Below are 23,889 nucleotides of genomic sequence, written 5' to 3'. Positions count from 1 at the left end.
TATTTTCACTGTGGTTTTAATTTCGTAACCGATCGGACCTTGAAAAAAAAATAACCCTCGTTTATATAATAAAAATATCATCAACATACTGTTTCCCTATTAAAACTTTATATGTATGAGTGATGTCATATACCAATTTACTCTCAAAATCCTGTAAATATATTTTTGACATAATTGTTGATTGTGGAAATCCCGTAGGTAAGGTATTTTTTTTTGTGTGTATAATATTTGTTACTAAATTCAAAATAGATAGTTTTGTTGACATGTATTTCTTATAATAGTAACGATACCTTTAATAAATGTTGGATGTCCTTTATTACTTTAATCCATTTTTTACTCCCTGAAGTTTTAACATTTTTCCAATATATGGGGACCTTTTGAATCCACCTTGATAAAATTTATGAGAATGTATCACAAGCCAGTTTTGAATGAACTCCTCTACTTCATCGTCGCTCTAGAATCTATGATCTCTCAGCGATTCCTTCAAAGGGCCAAAAAAAAGACACAGGCTTTTAAATATGGACTTTACAGAATTTTCCAAGGTTTTCCAGTAAATTTCATCCAGTTTATCCTAAGTGCTAATGACTGTGTGAGGCACTAGCATTGTTGTGAAGGAGACATCTCAGATTGGCTGACGAACCGTTTGTTTCTGTAGGCAGCTTTCACTTTGTCCAAGAACTGGCAGTAGTATGCAGCATTCACACTGCAATGTTTGTGAAGAAAATCAACAAACAATATACCTTTCCAGTCACCAAAGACGGCTGCGAGGACTTATACAGCTGATGACCCATTTTCGCCTTAATAGGGCACTCCACATTCGCTGATTTTAACTTGGCAGTATATTGTTGAATCATGTTTCATCACATATGACTATCCAATTAAAAAAATTACTTAACTCATCAAAATCAGTTCAAAAGCTTTCTATTGTTTCTGTTTCTAATTTTGTATAAAAGTCTTGGAACCCCCTTACAGATTTTGCCAAACCAAAGGTGCTTTGTAATAATGGAATGGGCACTTCCATGCTCTATACCCACTTATCCTTGAATGCTATTGTAAATTATATATTATAGTTACACACCTTCCTTTTAATCTGCTGGCCCAGTCATAGACTACAGTGCTTGACAATGTCACATCCTCAAACTGCTCATGCAGTCAAAATTTCAGAGGAGGGTTTGATCCCCTCATACATGAGACACTTTGTGATAATGCATTGAGCAACTGACGATGAAGCCTCCTGTATGCCAAGGTAGCTAGAGCATCCATCCCCCTCCCTTCTTCTTTACCATTAATATCCCTATGCACCAGCTTCATTCATATTTGTACTCAAGCCCTGAAGAAAAAAGACTTTAACAACTACTGTTTTAATCATTACTAAACCATCCTGTACCTCCAGACCTGATCTGTATTCATATCTTATGATTTTTAAAAAGTCAATTGTAACCGTCTTTTATACCTTATAAAAAATTCTAAAAGAGTAGTTATATAGTTCCTGTTTTGTTACTTTGTCCATAATTCCTGACCATTCCCCCCTCTTCCCCTACTATGGCAATTCAATCGTCCTTTGTTAGATCTTCATCATCTTTTACTTATTTGACTAATAAAATGTATATTTTTATATTTCTGTCTTTTGCTGAAAAAGTTGACTAAAAAGTATAATAGTCTTTGGTTTGTAAAATAATTTCCTTTGTTTATAAAATAATTTCCTCATGTTGTTGCATGTAGTAATGTACAGTTTGTTTGGCCTTTTTATTCAGTATTATCCTATTCCTGTATTTCAATAATCAGATCTTGTGTTATTTTATAATTTCATGATAATTGCTGCTTTTTACACATTAATCCTTTAATGTTTAATCTTTATCTACTCATATAATTTTTAAGTTATTTAACCTACACTCTCATTTAAACCTCTGTTCTTTCATTATCCAACTCAAAAAATGTCTTGATTCTTCTTATATATACTGATGATCCCTTCTGCATAGTCTCCAGCTGAAGATCCAATTAGGTTAACTATTTTACCTTTGAAATATTTCACCCTATAGGATCTCATGGTTTGTTATTTATAATTCAGACACACCAGTTTAATGCATGAATTTCTCCTGTCATCTAGTGGTAGTCAGTATGCCCCAAGGATAAATGTCACATAATGGTTCATCATATTTTCCTCACTTATTATGTTGCTTTAAGTGCTAGATTTGATCTAGCAAACAGAATTGATAATATTTTGGTTGTTGTTACTAAAATTAAAAAGCTGTTAAATATCTGAAATTGTTAGACTTTTTTAGTAATTAAATTTCTTTTTACCAGTGATCAAATCAACAGGTGGGAACACTTTTTGTACTTATCTCATGAGTCTCTATGTGTCTACTTGTTTATTTGTTTAGAAATATGTATGTAAGAAAGTATAGATAGAGGAATATTCAGGTATATTTATAAACATGTAAATATATCCCTCATTGCAGCCTTGCTTGTGATATCCGTAATTAAAATCTGAACATAAATACAATAATTAATTGGTCCACACCGAGTTTTATTTTTCAGTTTAGAATAATTGAATAATTGTTCAAAAATACAAAGTCTTTTAAATACATATAAGAGTATTTAAAATTTTTCAATAAATAATTTGGTAGGATTATATAGTTAATTCGCCTGCGCTATATGGTTATATGTGTTTCCCGTCATGGTCAGGAAAAATTTAGTCAGTCGTGACTCACTTCACTTGCCCTTCCTGTCTACTCAGGGGGGCTCTACCCCTTGTACCCCGCTGTGTATTTTCACAAGCATAAACTCATGCTTCTGAAAATAATGATAAAATAAAAAATAAAGGCTGTTCAGTTTTAAAAAAATGTCAGTGTATTATAATTTCTTAAGAGCAACAGTTTGTTCAGAACAGAACCTAGAATTTTGAATGTCCTAAGAATGTAGGTTCAAAACAGTCTGCCTTTATCATAAAAAATATTAGTTAAAACTGATTACTTGTACTTTGTATGGGTAAAAATGTATTTTGCGTGTTTCTTAGTGATACTTCACAAATACTGCTAGGAGATGACTACTTTATTTCTTTTTTTTTCTTTTTTAATTACTTTTAAGGTTTTTAGTCAAATAACTGGAGGCCAGAAGCAGCTAGTCATATTCATCGCACATACAGTAACAATGGCTATTGGTTGTGCCACCCCTGTACACTGTCACACCGCTTAAAACAAAATAAATCCAAAAATGCATTTAAATACATTTATCTGAAGAATATTTGCAAGCCCCATTCTAGTGAATAACTCGTTTAGTATAGTCAAATATGGGAAAAATTTGCAATCATTGTTGTCAGATTTTTTTTTGCTTTCTTCGGTTAGAGAATGGTGAAACTATTAAGGACATTGCCCAAGAATTAGGCGTAGGTCATTCGACAATATCGGGGATATGGAAAAAATTAGAAAATATAACAAAAAGTTTGAAACAAACTCTATGAAATCAAAAAAATTACGGCCTAGTCAACATGATGATGTAGACCATGCGCTGTTAAAATGGTTTAAATAGCAGAGGACTACTGATAGCCCTATTAGCGCCCTGTATTGCAGACTAAGGCAAACGATTTTTCTGAAAAATTCGGTAAAGCACGTGAAATAGCTTCAGCTTGGATACAACGGGTCCGGCTTCCGGACGGTTTTCTTTTTTTCGGACGGCTCATTCAGACGTTGAAAATCTTTCGTGTATAACGTTAGTGTTCTTACCACCGACAACAACAGCAGTCTTACAGCCCTTAGATCAAGTCTGTAAAAGTCCACAACATAAAAACCTAATTTTACAAATGATACAGGATTTAGATCAATAAAAGGAAACAAATAATTATTCTGAATGCTATAATTATGTTAGAAAGATTATGGAACGAGGTTTCTCCGAGGACTGTAAAAAAATTGCTTTCGATATGGATGATTTTTACCACAGGCTGACGAAGTTACTGACGTTGCATGCCAAGAAGAATCTTTAGCGGAATGGGGCAATAGTCTCCAAATCAATCGTTGTCAAATGCATTGTTTAAAGATTATCAAGAGGTTGGCAAAGATTTAGAAACGCACAAAACGGGTAACAGACGATGATGTAATGGCTTCAGTACTAGCAGAAATAGACGGGGACGTAGATAATGACAACGAAGGTAACGCTGAAGACATCAACCCGCCAGATCTTCCAGAAGTTTTAGCGGCAATGAAAACCGTTTGCCGGTTTCTCAGTTTTACAGAACAGAAATTGCTAATGAAGAAACAAAGAGTTTTGTTTTGATTTAGAAAAGAACCTTCAAAAACTTTATTACAACACGAAATGTTCGAAACAAAGCAAAATAACAGACTTTTTGCAGAAAAAGTAATTTGTACATTTTTTGTTTTTTTTATATTATTTTATTGGGTAAATAAATTATTATTATTATTTTTAATGGTTATTATTTAACTGTATTACAATACCCGTGTAGATGGCATATTAAAGTATTTCCACTAAGCTACCTAAACATCGGTGGTTGTGACTGTCGATTATAATGACCTAAACTCATCGATTCCTTAGAGGTCGCTATAAACGATATTACTGTACACACACACACGCGCGCGCGCGCGCGCGTCGTCTAAAATAACTCTGCCACCAAATGATAGTGACAAAAAATCTTTTATTACTGTGTTTTGGTGGTCGAGTTGTTTTTGAATTTAATTAGCACAGTGTTTCAATATGTTTATGAATTATTTTAATTTCCAAAAAAAAATTTATGTATATCAGTTTTTTTTCTGTTATTTAATTTTTTTCTAATCGATTCATTATACGAATCTTGGCTTCGTTTATTTTATTTTCAGGTGGTTACTTACAGTAATGTACACTTCATTTGTTTTATTGTGCCCAAAAAATTTCTGTTGGTTGATTTTGATTGTAGTTAGGTTTGTTAATCTTTTTCTGAAAACTATCCTTGTACTGCGAGTCATTTGCATTGTAGCATCTTTCTGGTTATCATTTTTGGGCAATAATGGTTCAATTGTTCATCTCTAAAATAAGAGAAAAAATTATGTAGAGAGAAGAAAGAAATAGTTGTATAAAAATAAAGCTGCAGCTTTTCATTGTTTTCAGCCCCACAGTACTCAGATCCTAATAGGCTCTAATTTTGTACTGTTCAGGTTGTATAATTAGTTAGTCTGTGCCCTTGAAATTTATTGAAACAATTGCTACCACTCTTCAGGAATTGGTCTTTATTTTGGCTTCTACATAGATCCCACCTGTTGTAACAATATGTGCTCTAAGCAAGTTACAACTATTTTTACTTGCTTATAATTTAGCATCAAAATAACAGTTGTAAACCTCAGCCCACCATTTTTTTTAAATTTTAAAAATAAATTCTAGATTGAAATGATACCATGGGAAAGCTTTTTAGAATATCGTATTACAAAATATAAATAGGGTCTTTCATTTTGAAATTCTGAGAAACAGTCTCTATTCATTAAGAAAAGAACTGTCCTACATATTAGTTAAATAAGATGGTGGAAAATTATTTCATTGGAGTTTATACATTTGATTTATTCAATAGATATTTTACACCAAAATTCTATGATAATCCTTCCTTTTGCTGTAAATATTAGATGGAAAGTATGGATCACCTGTATATAGATTTAATAAAGAGAAGGGATAGATAATTTATTAGTGGGTTTTGCAGGTTTTTGAAAAATACTATATATAATACAAATTTGGCATATGTATATATTAGATATGCATACATATATTTATTATGTATGCAAACATATCTAAAATTTATCTTCTTAATTCTTAAATTATTTTGCAATCCTCTTCATGCCCATACATTTTTTTCTCCCTCGCTCAGCCCCTTCGGCTGTCACTCACTCACTCTCTCTTAATTTTTATATTTTATAATATTGAAAACGCATGTTTTATTTCACATTTTATCTATCGATATAACAATATTAACAGTCAAGTGTCATTCATTTTTTAACAAGGTTATTTAGATTAAGAAAAATAATATTTTAGTTCTGTTATCTGTAATTTATAATTATATATCTTTCACTTGATACTTTGTCACCAAACTGATTTGTGTCAATGGATGAATAGTATAAAATATTTTTGTGTTATAAGTTAATTAATTTAATGATTGAAAAGTATTTAAAGGTTATATATATTTTTTTCTTGTTTTTCAGTATAGTACTGAATATTGTGTTCTTAAAAATAAGATAATCTTCTGTAATTATATTAAAAACTTCTTTTCAAGTTATTCTATGTATTTAAATTTGTATTTTTAGTTAATATTTTTTATTTTATTCTGTTCGATTTGTTTCTTTTGATAATTATCTCTCTTTTGTTATTATGAATCATCAGTGAATAACAAAATATAGGAATTACTCCATAAAATTTTATTGCTGTATTTTTAAAAGTGTTAATTTAATTTACTCTATTTTGTTCATCTATTTCTTTATATAATGACAGATGAGTGTTTCACTGTAAAACCTCAAAAGGTGTGTATTTATTTTGATTTTATTCATTACAATATGTTGTTGATAGTTATAAGTTATTTTATAAAATTTAATTGAATTCTTAATGGTTATAATAGAAAGTAATGATTCTTATTAGCATTATTTTTATTTTTTTATTTAACTCTAGTATTAGAAATGACCTTTTTAATACTTTTCTAAAGTGTAATTTTTGGTACTAAATATTTTGGTGTTAACTCTAAGAGTGTGCACTTATTTTAAAGAATTCTCCACAATTTAAAATTTTGAGAAATATCTTTTAGGTTCTTTAGGATGTCTATAACTTATTAAATATCTATGCCTGCTTCTTGGAAATTATGTAACCAAAATCACAGAGTTGTATTTATAGCCAAAATTAAAGCTGATTTTCTTAAATTCCGTTCTTGGTTAAAATTGGAATCTACTGTAAATGGGGGGACAGGTTTTGTATTTCAGTCCTTTGTACTTATCTGTATGAATATTAAGTGACCTGGTGTATATTAACATTTGTAAAAAGGAAATAAATAACAAAACTATTGTTTAAGAGGTACTCAGTTTATTATATTTACCCACAAATAATAAAAACTTCCCTAGAAAATGAATTTTTATGTATTATCAGCAAATTTTTTTTATATTTACACACTGGGCTGGTCTAGTAGTTAACATGTCATTGCAAATCAGTTGTTTAACACCTGATTTTCAAAGTTGAAGGTTAAGTCTGGTTCTATTCAAGATTGCAACCCATTTACATGTCATGCATATTATCATCTCATTGGCCCATTGTGGGAGGGGGGAGGGGTTTGCTAATTGTTCACTATTGAACAAATTGCAATGTACACATTAGGGGAAAAAAATTATAATCATACTTTGAATTTATGGTTGAAGGTGAATCAAATATAACTGAACTTCGGTTTTGATCATTTATTAATAGTCTAAAATAAATATATAAAATGTATTTATTGCTTTTCTATATAGTCTCCCTGAAGTTTTACATATTTTTTCGACAGTAAGCTCCTGAATCTTAAAAAAATGTGTTAAGAACCAGTTATGAACGAACTCCTCTACTTTGTTTTTGCCCTGAACTTGATTTCTTCCCAGTGGCTCAAATAAAAAGGAAGTTACAGGATTATAATCTGGATTGTACAGGATGTTCTAAGATTTCTTTGTAAATCTTGTCCAGTTTATCCCAAATGTTAATGGTTGTGTGAGGCATGTCATGAAAGAACTACATCGATTAGCTGTCGTCTTTTATTCTATAGGTGTCCTTTACTTTATCCAAGTGTTAGCAGTAATACACAGCATTAACAGTGCAACATTCATGGAGAAAATTGACGAGCAGTACATCTTTCTATCATAAAATATAGTCGTCGCTAGACCTTTTCCAGTTGACACTGCATTTTTGCTTTTACAGGGCAAGTAAGACTTCACCTCACTCACAAATTTTGTCTCTGGAGTATAATGATGACTCATGTCTCATCACAACTAAGTTTTTGGTGCAAAAAATTATCTTCCTTTCGTCAAAATTGATTCAGGAGCCTTTGGCAAATTTCCTGTCAGATCAATAACTGATTTTGGGTCAAGCCTTGGAATCCATCTCACACAGACTTGAGGAACCCGATGCTTTGTGAAAATGGAATGGGTGATTGATGTCATTTCCGAAGCAGTTTCCTCAGCTGTAAGGTACTGATCATCTTCAGTAAGCTTACGAATTGATTGATTGTTGTTATCTGTCACAATTATCCTTGAGCACCTAATGTGATTTGTTTCTATGGTTTACGCCTTACATTAATTTTGCTGATCCAGTATGTAGACTTGTCAACATGACAACATCATTTCCTCAAATTGATTACCCAGTCTAGTCAAAATTACTTGTATAAGTAGTGTTTTACACGTATATAGTTGCTTTTGCAAAAATTTTAGATTTTTGTGATGTTTCCCTTTGAAATTATTTCAGTTTAAATATACCCAATTTTACACAGAACAAGAATATTTAGAAGCTTCTAAAAAGATTAAGGTTATGACTCTCAGGTTTCTGCAGTAAGTAGTCTTATAAAAATGCTATTAAAAAAAAAAAATTAAAAACTGGTTTCTATTTATCTCCAAAAATATTTAGTTTCAAAGTAAAAATTTTGTCTTTTTTTATAACATAAATTTTCAATTATTTTTCTGAGCTATTTCTTTCTGTGTAGGGCAAAATATGCCATGGACAAAAAATATAATATTTTTATGAAGATTAACTTTATTTTTGTGTGAACCGGATATATTTAAAAAACAAGGAAGTTGTTAAAGTTTCCATAAAATAGTGAATAAATACTAGAGACGAAAGGAAGTTCAAGAAGAAAAGAAGTTTATGACTGGGGATTTATTGTGTAATATCATTGAAGAGAAACAACAGATATGTCTTAATCATTTACAAGTGGATACTTGAATCTTTTGATTGTTATAAACCAAAAGAAATTGTCCCAGGAAGATTACTAGAATAGTTAGTATACGAGGAATTATGTGATATGAATATATCTGATTCATGTGAAATTTATACATTAATTAAAATGTTAGAAAGTCATATTGAGTGTCAAGCATGACGGCTTCAAATCCAGAACCTTCTTATTGAAAGACAGATACACTTCCAAGGAGATTACAGAGTTATATTTAATATATATTTAGACAAAATTTAAGAACATTGAACTGTTTTGATCTCAGAATTTGATATCAGAGTAACAGAAGCCTAATAGAATATGTAAATTTACTTTTGTAGGTGAACTGAATTTACCCAGAATTCTTGGTTTATATGTAAAATATGTTGCATTTATTTCTCTACTGGTAATGTAAATTATTTTTACTCTTCTATTCAAAACCTCAATGCATAAATGCATTAATATGTCTGTACACGTAGTTTGGTTTGTGAATATCACAAGATATTCACGATATTACATGTTTGGCAGTAAATATCCAACATATCTTTTTTACTTATAAATCTAAGTACTTTTTAATTGTATCTAAAATCTCTTCTCTTGGTTAAGTATTAATATTCACTTCTGGTTTTTTAAAATTACATGTAATGCTGTAAGTAAAGCATTTATTGTGTAATATGCTTTGGTTGTTCTTTATAACGGTACAGTTATGTTAAGGAATTTTTAGTATATTATACATTACAGTTTATTGTAATAGTAAAATTAATTTTAAAATAATGAGATAAGAAAGTTGAATTATTCCCATTAAAAAAATTAATTATTGTAGAGATTTACATATCCTTTATGTCTTCTCATTACTTATTTGTTTTAAAGTAAAAAAGAAAGAGATATTTACTTTTCTCATTGTCGCTTTTGTTATTATGTTATTATTATAGGTGTAAAATTAAAGACTGGTTTCTATTATCTCCAAAAATATATAGTTTCAAAGTAGAAATTTTGTCTTTTTATAACTTAAATTTTCGGTTAGTTTTTTGAGCTGTTTCCTTGTGTGTACGCCAAAATATGCCATGGACAAAAAATATAATATGTTTTATGAAGATTAACTTTATTTTTGTTTGAACTGGATATATTTAAAAACAAGGAAGTTGTTAAAGTTTCCACAAACCTCAAAAAAATATAAATTGGCCAACCCACACCTACAAGACGGCTGCTGATACATACTGAAAATAAAGTAGCAGTCCCCCTTTTCAATCTAAATATCTCTGATAAAAAATAAGTAGATTTTACCAGCCGCATTTTAATTTTGTTATCGGATAATTTGGCAAGGATTGACTATTGAAAGGATTATCCTCATCTGTTTCTGAAATTTGGTGTTCTGCAAAAGTATCAAGACTGAACTATAAACAGTCCAGCCATTGGAAGTTTTTTTTGAGTTTTAACAACGTATTTTAATATATACTTATTTTATATATATATATATAACTATACAGTTTCTTCCAAACAATTTTGAGTTCATTTCATCTAAACAAAATAATAGAATTCTTCAATTCTTTGCTTATGTTTAAACATATGTATTCTAAAAGAAATTTATTTTATTTTATGCATAAAAGTGGCTAAAATCATAAAATAACTGCTTATCCTCCTACAAACAAATTTTGTAATCCGAAATTTAGTATTGCAGTATCCTCAGATTAAAAGTTACTTCGTTAGAATCATTATTTTAAATGTATTTCAATAACTGTGGAATGCATTAACTGATATTTTCAATTTAATAACAGAATTACTAGTATTACTGTTCTATTCATTCTTTTTAATGCACCTATTATTATTCATGTCAGTTTTATACACTAGCTTTATGAAAGATGAATATAATGTTCAATAAAAACTAATCACATAATATACGTTGAATAGTGTTTCATTATATTGTACCTTGTCACACATTATTATAATAGTAGTACTGTATTTGGTATTTTTATTTTTTTAATACAATAGTGTCATTTATTTTCATTTTTCTTGTTTTGTTGTACATAGTTTATACTGATACTAAATTAGTTCCATTTATAAATCTAATAATTCTTTTTTTTCTATTGTTGTAAATTTATTTTCAGTGTAGTTTATGTTGTCTTGTTATATTATTTTTGTTAACATAGTGACTACATACATATTGATACTCGTAGTTTTTGTCAATATTTTTGGATATATTAGGAACAGATGTTAAAAAAGGTTTACTTACATTGTTATTTTTTATTATTAGTGGTGCTTGTACTGGTTACTTTGTGTGTTAAAATTATATTATTATTTCCATGTTCAAAGAAATTGTAAGTGGTTAGCGATTGTGAAAAATTTCTTGTTAATTTAAAGGTTTCACTTCAAAATGGTCTTTGCAGTTTTACTTATTTACTTTGCAAAACTGTGTAACTGTTAAGTTCCTTTATTTAAGGAATTTTTTTGGCTTGGACTGTAATTTTCCATTTCATTTTGTTTTTCATGTTTTGATTTATGATTTGAATTAGGTAATCCCTTATTTTATGTACTTCAAACGTCTCATGTGCTTTAACTTAAAAACTAGCTAAATGATTTTTTTAATTTTTCAGAAATAAATGGTGATTCTCAAATAAAGACTTAGAATTAAAATATAAGAAAAAGTAAAAGTACTAGAAAATAACCTAACATTGAATATTCTTAAAATTGTTCAAAATTCCCAAAAAACTTCTTTATTTGTTGTGTTTGAAAATGATCATAAATTTTAGAAACAACTGTTATTGCAAAAAAAAAAAATGGCATGCATCAGTTCCTTTGTTTGTTGCTTTATCTTTGAGAAACAGAAAAACATTTCAGGAACTATTAGTAAAGAAAAGGTTGCTAAGTTGTTTAAAATGAAGCAAAATTATTTATAGAATATTTTGCTTTTTTTTCTGTTTAGGACTAGATTCTTTTTGTTCCTTTTTTTAAATTAATGACTATTCTTTCTTTTTTGTGCTCACTTTATTATAGACATTTGCACAATTGCATGTTCATACAAACATACACAGATGCAAACATTATATTCATACTTAAATCTATATTATATTCATTTGTAAATATTTTAAAAAAATTTTAACCTATATATTATTTACTCATCATTAGGGGTCGCCTAATAGATTGATAAAATTCATCAGTAGAGAGGTAAATTCAGTTTTTAGGCATTTTCAGTCACAATTTACATTTATATTTAATGAAATATTAAAATTTTGTTAAATTCTTCGTATACTAATCTATTGTAAAGGGAAAAAATGTATTTGAAAATAAACTACAATTCAGGATTGTAATTACTAAATCAAGGCTATTTAATATGGTTATTTTGGTATTAAGCTATTTTAATATACCTTTTTATTCAGTTATTTTGGCATGTTCATAGGTGATGATTGTTAATTACACACACGCATTTGTGCTCAGAGAAAAATTCATACCTACAACTATTATGAATTTTCTCTGAAAAAATGACTTGCAATCTTCATTTGTATCAAGAAAAAAATTCATGTGATCATTTAGTTACCACTAAATTACAGAGGTAACCTGGCAAATTCAGAAACTTATTTCTAAGAGGAAATGAGTTGGCGGAAGATAGAAAACCTTTTTATTATTCATCAATAATTGCATAACTTGACTGGCATCAAGTTATGCAGTTCGTAATCCTTATCATAAGATAATTAAAAAATTTTCAATTGGCCACCTTCACTTATTTCTGCATTGATATATTAAAAAAAAAAAAGAAACATGTATCGTAATAAATTTTAATGGTTTTGATTTAATTTTATTTATTTGATTACATAGAAATCCTTAGATTTCAATTTTTGAAGCCTAGATGCTCAACAAAATAAAGCAATAACCAACATTTTTAATATTATTACATATTTGCTTTACGATTTTGAAAAATATGTTTTCAACCTTTATGAGGATTTTGGGGCTCATACATTAGGGAGTTGTTTATAATGATTAAAATATTAACTATAATTGATTTACAATAAATTAATATCAACATTTTAAAATATTTCAGTTAAACATTTTTAGTATTTCAATTCTTTTTTTTTAAATTTGAAAACTCCCTATCAGGGGAGGGATATTAAATTATTTTAGTGACTGTTGTTTAACAAAGTATGTTTTGAGCATTAAAGATTTGAAACTGTGAAAAAAATTTCATTTTGGGAGCTCCCATAATCAAGGGGAGTATTCAGGTAAAATTAATTTTTAAGAAAATAATCCCTAAAAGGTGATAATAAATTTAAAAAATAACTTTTCAAAATTGTTTAAAAAATACACAAAGATATAGCCATAAGGTTGTAATTTTCTAGGAAGTGGGTGAAAATCTTTGGCTAATCTTTTTTCCAAACAGTACTAAAGAGCAAGTACTATAAAAATAAACGAGTTATACATTTTAAATGCAATGGGTAACTTGCAAGATGGATTTAAATTTAAAAAATATATTTTTTGTTACCACAGACCATTGAAGTGGGATAGGTAAATATATTTAAAGTATTTTGAAAGCTTATTGATGGAGAAAATATAGATGTAAAAAACTCCCATTAACTCCTTTCCTGAACCATGATATAGCTAAAAAAAAAACTATATATTCATTTTTTGGGGGAGAAGAGTGAATATTAAATAAATTTGTTTAATAATTTGTATTCTGGATAAAAAGCTTCAACCTTTGTAAGAAAATTGTTTTGGTAGTGCCCCAGTAAATATTTGAAACTTTATTTTGGCCAAAATACCCCCATCCCTTTTTCCAGTTTTTGTAAAAATGTAATAACTTTCCTCCAGAAGGTACCTATCTACAAATTTTGAAGAAAATCAGTCAATGGAGTCCCGAGTTACAAGAGCAAATAAAGACCTATTTACATACGAGGTCTGTAAATAAAGTAATGAGACGAGTTTTTTTGGCAGCCAAATTGGCAACACTGTAAAATTATTAGTAAACATATGGTTGTATGAACAGCTGATTTATATTAGGTATTAATATTCTTAGTCTATTGTTGCCACGTGAAATGTAAACAAACATTTCATGAAACGACTTTTTGTTCGTTACAAAAATGAGTGATACCAATTATGAGTAACATTGTGCAATAAAGTTTTGTGTTAGATTCGATGAGAATGCTACTAAAACTTTTACAAAATCGAAAAGGGCATATGGAGATGATGCTCTGTCACGAGCCCAAGTTTTTGGGTGGTTTAAAGCATTTTCAGATGGCCGGGAATCAGTTGCAGATGATCCACGCTCTGGAAGACCATTAATCTCAAAAAGTGATGACAATGTTGAGTGAATCAGAGACTTGATACGGTACGATCACTGATTAAATATCAGAATGATTACAGAACAATTGAATTTTAGCCATACCACAGTCCATCAAATTTTGTCAAACGAATTGGACATGAAAAACGTTTGTGCAAAATTGGTCCCAAAAAACCTCACTGTTGAACAGAAAACCAACTGCTACAGTCTTCTAGAGCGAATTGAAACTGATCCTGATTTTCTAAAAAATTTTATTACTGATGATGAATCTTGGATATTACCCAGAAAAAACTGCCAGAGCAAGGAGTGGCACACTTCAAACTCACCACATCCCAAAAATAGCAAAAATGAGCAAATCAAAGATTAAAACCATTCTAATTTGTTTCTTCAATAGTAATGGCGTTGTCCATAAGGAGCTTTTTCCTACAGGACAGACTACATTCTGTCAATCAATATGTTTACCAAGAGATTCTTGAAAGACTGCAGAAAAGAGTTGTGTGAGACCAGCCATCAAAGACAACTGGATGCTGGATCATGACAATGCACCTTGTCACACTGCACTCTCAATTAATGAGCTTTTTGCAAAGAAAAACATCGTGTAGTTCCTCAACCTTCTTATTCACCTGACTTGAGTCCCTGCGACTTTTTCTTGTTCTCGACTTAAAAAAACCTCAAAGGACACCATTTTGGAACAATAGAAAACAAAAAAAAATGTAACCGACCATCTGAAGGATATTCCCGTTTCTGAGTTCCAACACTGCTATGAAGAGTGGGAAATCCATTTGAAGCATTGCATGGCTTCCCAAGGTGATAAAAGTCCATGTATAATTGGATTATAAATAAAAAGTTTTTCTGAACCAGTCTCATTACTTTATTTACAAACCTTGTACATATGTTCATAATGTATGTGTGTGCATAGGTACAAATGTCCATCTAACAAAAAAAAAAACGTTTTTTAGACTAGGGAGTATTGGAATAAAAAATTTTTCTGCAGATTTTTTACAATTTATTTAAATCATTTTTTTTGTTTAAACTTTTTTTAAATTTCTTCTTAAGGCACAAAATTTAAAATCAAAAAGACCAATTTTGTAGTCTTTTTGACCAATCTATATTTACACGTTATTGCTGTAGCAGCATATATCGATATAGCCGAGAAAGTAAAAATGCTTTGATTGATTATACTATAATATTACCTATCAGATTTCTTTTAACTGTTATTTGATATTTGATTTTCAAAGTAATTCTTTTTCAAGTTTTTTTTTATTTCCTAATTAATTTTTTATGTTTTCTCTTGTTAATTAAGTCAAAGTCACATCATAATTTAGTTATCTTTTTATTATTTATTAATTTTAAATTCATCGTGAAAAAAATAGTTATTGCTTTGCATTTTTTTCTTTATTTTGACAGTAGAATTTTTTTATTATTTTGTTAGCTTTTTTATAATTTCATTATCATTCCATTCATTAAAAAAGATGTCTTTTGAAGGTTAAGGTTTTAGTTAATTATCTTTTCCTTCTCGCTCTGTTTATAATTTTTTTATTTGATTTGTCATTATGTAAAAATTAAACTCATTTTTTTCTAAATTTAAGTTATTCAAAGTAATTTGAAGGTCACCGAACAGAAAAATTATGAGGTTATTGTTCTATATTTTGCTAATTATTGCGTTGCAGTTTTATTTATTTATTTTCATTTTAACAGACATTAAAAAAACATTATTAGGATGCTTTTATTTCATAAAATAAATTTGTTTAAGTTTTTCTATAATAATAAATTTTAATGTTTATCGTTTTAATTTGTTCATCTGTAATTTGAACTTGCTATCAAAATTATTTGACATATGTAGTAAATCTGTTAAATAAAAGATTTATTGCATCTAAAAAAACGGCTGTAATGGTTAGGAAAAAATATCAGATTATTTCATTTTTTGTAACTGTAATTTTAAAAAGTGGAATATTTGAAACATATTTTTCAAGTATCATTATTCAGTTACATTGTTAAGTTTATTATTATTGATTTTAATTCATTAATTAATAAAAAATTAATTGTAAAATTTATCAAGTTTGATAGTGAAAGTTGAGTATCTGTTTTTCTATTTCACAGCAGTTGCTGCTGTAAGTATTAGCAGTAATATATAGTCTCTTTAAAATAGTGGTGAGACTTCAAACTGTCATAATTATAGAACAAAGCATTAAAGAGATATGAACTATACATCAAAATGAAAAGAAACTGTCCAAGAATTTTACCTGTTTAGTAGAGCTCGGTATGAGCTTGTTTAGTTGCCTTGAAGGTATCAAGGTAATATCCAGATTTTGCTATGCACAAGAGATTATTTGGTTTGATAGACTAAACAGCTTGTGATATTTTTTAAATGGTCAAAATTTCTATTTGAACAGAAAATATTTGTGTCTTTAAATAGCCCCACAGATAAAATTTTTTGGGGTAAGATATGGAGACTGTGGAGGCCAGAGTTCCATCCTTTTCATTTAATCCATTACTGAGAAAATTTTTTGTTTAGATAATCTGCATGAACTTGGCAAAATGTGTGCAAACCCCATCTAACTGGAGAATTAAATTTTCCAATATTTGGGGCGCTACATGCTCTTCTAATATATCCAAGAAGTTGTTTCCTGTTATAGGTTTGTCGGGAAAAAGAGGGATCAATAACTGTCTTGTCCAATTGTACATCATATATTAACTTTACGTTGTCATATTAGTATTCCATGAAGACATGCAGAGGTTCAGTATTCCATATTCAAACATTATGACAATGTACCAGACCCAAAACATGAAAGAAAGCTTCATCATTGAAAATAAATTATTTAAAAATTCCCCATCTTGATTAATCTATCCAGAATATCTTTATCAAATTCAATCATTTAATTTTATCCTGTGGATAAATTTTTTTTAGCCCCTGAATTTTGTAAAATATAATAGTTTTTAAAGTACCTTGGAACAGTTGTTTTTGGAATGCCTAATTTTGCAGAACACTGGCACTGACTTTTTTCAGGTTGTGCAACTTGTTCACACGCCTTCATCTGTCATATCTGTCATTGATGCTCATTTTGGATATGACTGTTTCAGTATCTGCTTATTTTTTCTATTATCTGTTTTCCCATGGAGAATTGCTATTTTTATGCAGTTAAAGAGAAATGTAGTTAAGTTTTATTTTCTTCACTGAACACGTAGATGTATTCATGTCTAACAAGTGTAACTGACTTAAACTTATTGAGCCACAAAAATGTTTAACCCTTCCTCTGGACTATAATATGATGACTCATTAATCAGCTTAATTAATCACCATGACTGATACGTATTAAGTTATACCTTGAAACACATGTACAAGTTGTACATCCATACACATGTTACAAGTTATACAAAGTATAACTTGCTTAAAATGTAATTTATATTTCCTGTGGCTATGAATAAAAATATTTTAATTATTTTTAATTGATTATTAAATTGGTGATAAATTACTTTTTGTAGTAACTGTGTTATGAAAAAGGTGTTTTTCTTGAAAATGGCTGTGTTGTTATTTTGTAAGTGATTTCTGTCTCGTGTCAGATTATCTACAACCATTACATTATGGCACCTAACATACAAAACATGAGTTAAATATACTAAAATGATTTAATTTTGATGATATAAATCTTATTCAGTCATGAGTCAATCATTTTACAAAGTGTATCATTAAAATTAGTTCTCAACTATTTGCAATACATAGTTGAAGGATTTTAGTAATCTTTCAGATAATTTGTAGCTTGCTTCTATCTTGTAGTAGAAATATCTCATTAACACGTTGTTCTGTAAGAAGAGTATCAATATAGCACAGTCCACTACATACAATCTTTTAAAACTATGAATTAGATTTCATAATATGTTCAACTTGAGTGGAGATTAACAAATATTATTTACAATTTTAAATTTGTGTTAAATTTTAATAGATCAGAATGGCTAATATATATATTTAATGATTATGTACAAAACCAGACAGGACAAGTTAAAATCTGTTATTTTGTCTCTCATTGAGAGTTTTGAAACTAATGCTTAATTTCCCTTCTCTGTTTCATCACTTTAAATCAAAAATAATTAAGCTCAGTTATCTTATTCCCAGTCGTAAGATACAGTCAGTTTTCCAGGAAATAACTATCTTTTTTAATAATGGATTTTTGCAGTATAGTTAATGAATGAATTCCAGGAGAATTTATGATCTCTGTGAGCTGGCAGCTTCCCATCAGTCTGCTTTGCCTTCTGTGCACCATTTGCTTCAGTAGAAAGCATGTCTTAGTTACTTAAATGTTTAGTAGAGTGAATTTTTTCATGCTAGCAAGTGAAAATCTATATTAATTAATTTAAATTATAAAATATTTAAGTATATTATTGACATTTATAGCCATTGATAGGAAATTGGTATTTCTAATGTCATTAGAATATTTTTGTTTTGCTTTTCATTCTATAACTCCAGTGCATTGTGTGTGAATAAGTTTTTTGATTGCATTTCTTGTATACTTAATTTATTTACTTACATATTTAATGAAAGTTAAACATCAGTAATGTTAAGTAATAATAATTTGTTAGTTATGAAGAGTATATTTAAAAATGTAATATTAACAAAAATTTATTCTTTTACAAATGCTTGTGCTGCTGTTTGCTGTTAAATTTGAAATTCAGTAGTTTGGTACAATCCCGTGTTACAGATCATTATTGCAGTACGTTACAGTATAGAACATTACAAAATTGTGTTGTTAAATAAGTTGAAAAAAATCTCTGTTAAAAAAGCTAATATTTAATAAATATTTTAAAAGTTTAATGCATATTAAACAAATACAAAACCTTTATAAAAAAGAGGCTGCTTTGATTATAGTGAATCAGTGTGAAATATTCATTAGAACTCATAGTCGACTATAATGTACAGTTGTTATTAACACCACTCTGTGACTTCCCCAGTCATTGACCACGTATGATTAATTTGATGAATGAGTTAACATCCTGCACTGTAATATATTTGGTAACATTACAATCTAGCACTCGAAAAATCAGATTTTTTTCTGCGTTATTTATAATATTGTTTATGTAGTAGTTATTATTTATTTATGTTTTTTATGTTAAATTATAAATAAAAATGAAATTATATATTGCTTATCATTATCATTTTTTTAATGATACACTTATGATCTTTATGTTTAACCACATTATTGTATAATTATTGGATGTTAATTCATTTTTTTTTCCACTTTCATTAATTTATTTTTGAGTTATTAGATTGTTAATTATTACATTAGACTTGTACATGCTTAAATTTTTATATATATGTATATGTATATTATGCGTGTTATTACTGCTGTAATTTGTTTTATATTATTATAAGTAATAATTTTCCAATGTTTTTTTTTTTATTTAGCTTTATCTTAACTGAAGTATTTTTTATAATCCATTGAATTATTAGATTATTATTATTGTTGTTTGTCTTCAATATTCTTAAATGTACAAATAACACAGTTAAAGCTTAGAATAATGTCTTAACTTTGTTGAGTCAAGGGCTTTAAAGGTCAGGGAGCCTCCATATATACCAAACTTTTTTTTTTCAACTTATAACTCTATTAAGTTGCATTAATTGTTAGTTAATAACTAATCTAATAAATTGCATCCTAGAATCAGAATATAATTTCTAAGTATAAATGGAAATCTAATTACATTAGGGATACTAAGCTTTAAATTTTCAGTGTAAAAAAAAACTTAAGAATGTTAGAAATTATTAATAAATACAACTTTACCTCTCAATAATAATTTAATTACATTTGTTTTTACTCTCAAGAAAATAGACGGAAAAAGCAGCAACACAGATATAATTATTGAACTAGTGAAATTTGAATATGATAATTGATTTGTTGAATGATTTAATTAAAATTATTTTACCTAAAATATATATTAAAATTATGGTAGCATTATCTGCCACACATTGGAATAGCCACAGACCAGCTGATTTGATTTTATCAACTGACTTGCTAACATATATCCCCCATATTTTCAATATTTTAATTATGTTTTTAATTTAATTTCCACAAAATGTTCTAATGAAGCATATATCTCTGGAAAGGTATTAAATGTGGAGGATAAAATAAAAACAGTAAGTGGCAAAATTATTTTTTATAAATAACCATTACTTACATAAATTGTGCTGTTGTACAACAGAATGTTTAACATTGGTCATTATTCTGATATGTATTTTTTCTGTTTCTTTAATTGCCTTCATCGATTTTAGTTATATAAAAAAAAAAAAAAAAAAAAACACCCGTGGCAATCTGTTAAATGTTCATCAAAGTCCATGTGTAACAAATACTTGTCTGTTATGTAACATTTTTGCTAGGGTGTCAGATACATGAAAATGTATTTGAAGAGAGGTGTAATACACTTCTGTTTTTTGTATTGTATGTTCTTTGCTGCCAAGTGTTCCTGTTACTATTTAATGAATGGAGGGTTTAAATATCTGTAGATAGAATTACTTTTATTTGCATTTGAAGGTTAATAATATCAATATACATGGTCACCATTTAAGATTAACTCAGGGCAGCCTAGATGTTATCTTACTGAAATCATCAAAATTTATATTGTTTGCTTAGATACTAAGCAGTTGAGAGCAGGAAAAAGGATGATTTTCTGCTTGAGGAGTTAGCACGACAACCAGAACAGCAGTCAAATAGTGAATTTCTAAAGAAACATTGAAAGTCTCAGTTTGTAACATATTTACATATTTATCATCCAGGAATCTTGTAAATACATCTGATTCTTTACGAAACTGAATGTATTTTATCTTAGGAAAATTATTAGATTTCTAACTCGATGTAATACAAGCAGATTTAATTGGAGAACTCTTGTACTCATTCTGTTGCGTAATTTTTTAGTAAATTATGCCAATAGTCAAATGAGACTACTAGGTATCTTTTCCTAAAATATGAAGAGTTTCAGTACAAGAGAGATTTTGTTTTGTTTCCTCTTTTTAACAAAGAGGAAACAAAATCTGAGCAGTAAGTTAGACTTTGCATCTTTGTAAAAATATAAAGGTAAATGCTTAGGATCAAAATAATAAAAAAATATGAAAGAAGCCCTTTTAGAGTGAGTGTTTTGGCTGAAACGTAAAGATTTCTTCATTTAAATCTACAAGTGTAATTTGGTTTTTGAGTTCTGTTAATATAATGCTCTTTGTGATTACCTTCAAGTCTTGTCAAAACTTAATTGTGGTGGTGAATTTTGTTATCAACTATTAATAAATAAATAGTTCATGTCAAAAATTAAGTAAAATATGAGGTCTGTTGAGAAATAACCAAACTTTTTTAATTATGCGCCAACAGAGACATTTAGTGATGTTTGGTTGACAGGATTTGCATAACCAATTGCATTTCCATAACAGTGTTTTGCATAACCTCCTCTGTAACCACATGTTCTTGGATTGTTGATATCTCATTTAGTTTTTGTGTGTGCAACATGTTTAAGTATTAGTAGCGGTTTTTGTAATGTGCAGTTTACAGAAGCAACAATACAGCGTAAAATTTTGCGTCAAACTGGGGAAATTTTTCACAGAAATGTTTCAGCTTCTGAAAAAAGCTTATGAGATGGGTGATACGCAGTGTTACAAAATATTTTCACACTTTAAAAGTGGTCATTAGTTTGATTGAAAATGACCCATGACCCTTGACTTCTACTGATGACATCTACATTCAGAAAATCGACGATCTGGTGCGTCAAATCGCCAGTTGACTGTCAGAAAAACAGCAGAAAGTACATCAAGTGGCCGTTTGTTGGCAACTTTTTGAAAAAGCCAATGGCAATGAAACATTCATGCAAAGGATCATAATGGGAGATGAAAGCTGGGTTTACGATAACGACAAAAGTTCAGTCATAAAAAAATCACACATTACAAAAATCGTTACTAACACTTAAACATGTTGCACCCAAACAACAATAACTCGAAAACTAAATGAGATACAAACAATCCAAGAACATGTGGTTACAGAGGAGGTTATGAAGAACACCATGTTACGAATCGCATATCACTAAATATCTTTTCCATTGATGTGTAATTAAAAATGCAATTAATAGATCTCATATTATATTATTAAGGTTGTTCTGTAAAATTGCAAGCATCTAGAATCCTTGATATCAGATATCTATCATTTTAACTAAACTTTTGTAATAAGTTATCCAATTATATTGTGTTCATATTAGTTTATACTGCACCAAAACATATGCATTTGAATATTTAAATTTAACTTTGAATCTATAAGGTAGTAGAGTATTTATATATCCATGTAATTGATGACCTCTGGAAATCTGCACTCCTAAGTATATATTACAGAGTCAATACATACATTCTCAGTATATAGTTCAGAATATATTTGGAAAAACATTCCAAAAATATTTAGCTGAAATATTATGCATATAGAAAAAATGAATTACTGTCTCTAGTAACTCAGTTGTTAGAGAAAGTACCTCTTTGTGATTATAGTACCTTTTCTGTTACATTCTTTTCTTTACCCTTTATATTTCTTCTTCCTTTGACAAGTGCTGTGGGAGTTGGGTCAACTCTCCTGGTTTCATTTGCAGTGTTATGCTGTCACCTTGTGGTAGTCATTAGGACAGCTGCTTCTTTATTGGAGCTTAGCAGGCTAATGACCCTGTATGCTTGTGGAATTGTCCAAAGACGCCTATACAGTTTGATAGGGTCTGCTAACTAGAAATGGCTATCATTGCACGCACTTAAAGCATGTTTCATTTTTGACTGATCGTTGACTGTTATGTGATAATGAGACATAACAGGATAATTATATTTCTGATAAATTATTACTAGAAGTACAAAATTTGTGTATAACTTTGCACATCTACTCACAATATCAGTAGTATGAAATAGATTAAATAAAATTATGTTTTATATTTAGTTTCTAATATTAATAATTATTGCATATTGGTCTAGTCAGTAAAATTTCTATAGATAAAGCACTCTGTTAGAAAATATGAAAATATAAATTTATTTATTATACAATTCTATTTTAACGTTTAAATTATCTAATGTATATCACTTAACACTTAACTTAAAATGTTTCATTGTATACATTCAATGTAGTCTTGTGCTTTTATTAATAGAATTTCTTAGCTTAATTTAACTTTGCTGTTTGTTTTCTTCATTCTTCTTAAAAATGTTTATATAATCTGTCTGTAATATTTAGTAACTTTTTTGTTGTTTTTTTTTACAGCTGTGGTTTCGAGGTGTGAGAAGTTCAAAATTTAGACATGTTTTTGGACTACCTGCCAAACGAGAACGTTGTTATGATAATGTTAAAATAACAAAAAATGCACATGACTCTCATTTCTGTGCTGTAAATCCAAAATTTGTGGCTATTGTAACAGAGGTTGCTGGGGGAGGTGCTTTCCTTGTGCTTCCTATTGATAAGGTAACCATGCACATGACAAGGTTAATACATGCATTTATCAAAAATATAATTATTAAGTAAAATAACATCGTAACATAAAAGCATAAATAACATGATATAATTGGTAGATAAAAAATAATCTCTGATGTACTTGTGTTTTTATATTTCATAAAATTAATTTGATTATATACTATCTATTTTATTTATCAGTCAAAAGTGTATATAAAAAAAATATTTTTTTTTAACTTGTTTATTGGCATAGATAACTGATAGTATATCTGGTTTATTCTGTTTAATTTTTTATTGTC

General features: G+C 28.7%; 1 protein-coding gene across 5 annotated transcripts in view; it reads left to right on the top strand.

Moving 5' to 3' along the window:
• Positions 1–23,889, top strand: part of LOC142329850 (coronin-2B-like) — a 112,056-nt gene that overhangs the window by 43,768 nt on the left and 44,399 nt on the right. For 4 of the 5 annotated variants that reach the window (XM_075374715.1, XM_075374713.1, XM_075374716.1 and 1 more), the window contains exons 1-2: positions 6,362–6,485; positions 23,405–23,602. In XM_075374715.1, coding sequence (XP_075230830.1) covers positions 6,450–6,485; positions 23,405–23,602 — 234 coding nt within the window. In that variant the 5' untranslated portion in view covers positions 6,362–6,449. Of the gene's footprint in view, positions 1–6,361; positions 6,486–23,404; positions 23,603–23,889 lie in introns of those variants that run through there. The other variant, XM_075374714.1, reaches the window with a different exon arrangement.

The sequence above is a fragment of the Lycorma delicatula genome, chromosome 9 (assembly GCF_047948215.1).
Source record: "Lycorma delicatula isolate Av1 chromosome 9, ASM4794821v1, whole genome shotgun sequence".
Classification (NCBI taxonomy): Eukaryota; Metazoa; Arthropoda; class Insecta; order Hemiptera; family Fulgoridae; genus Lycorma; species Lycorma delicatula.
Note: the sequence above shows the minus strand (reverse complement) of the source record. Positions and strands in the feature narration are given on the sequence as shown.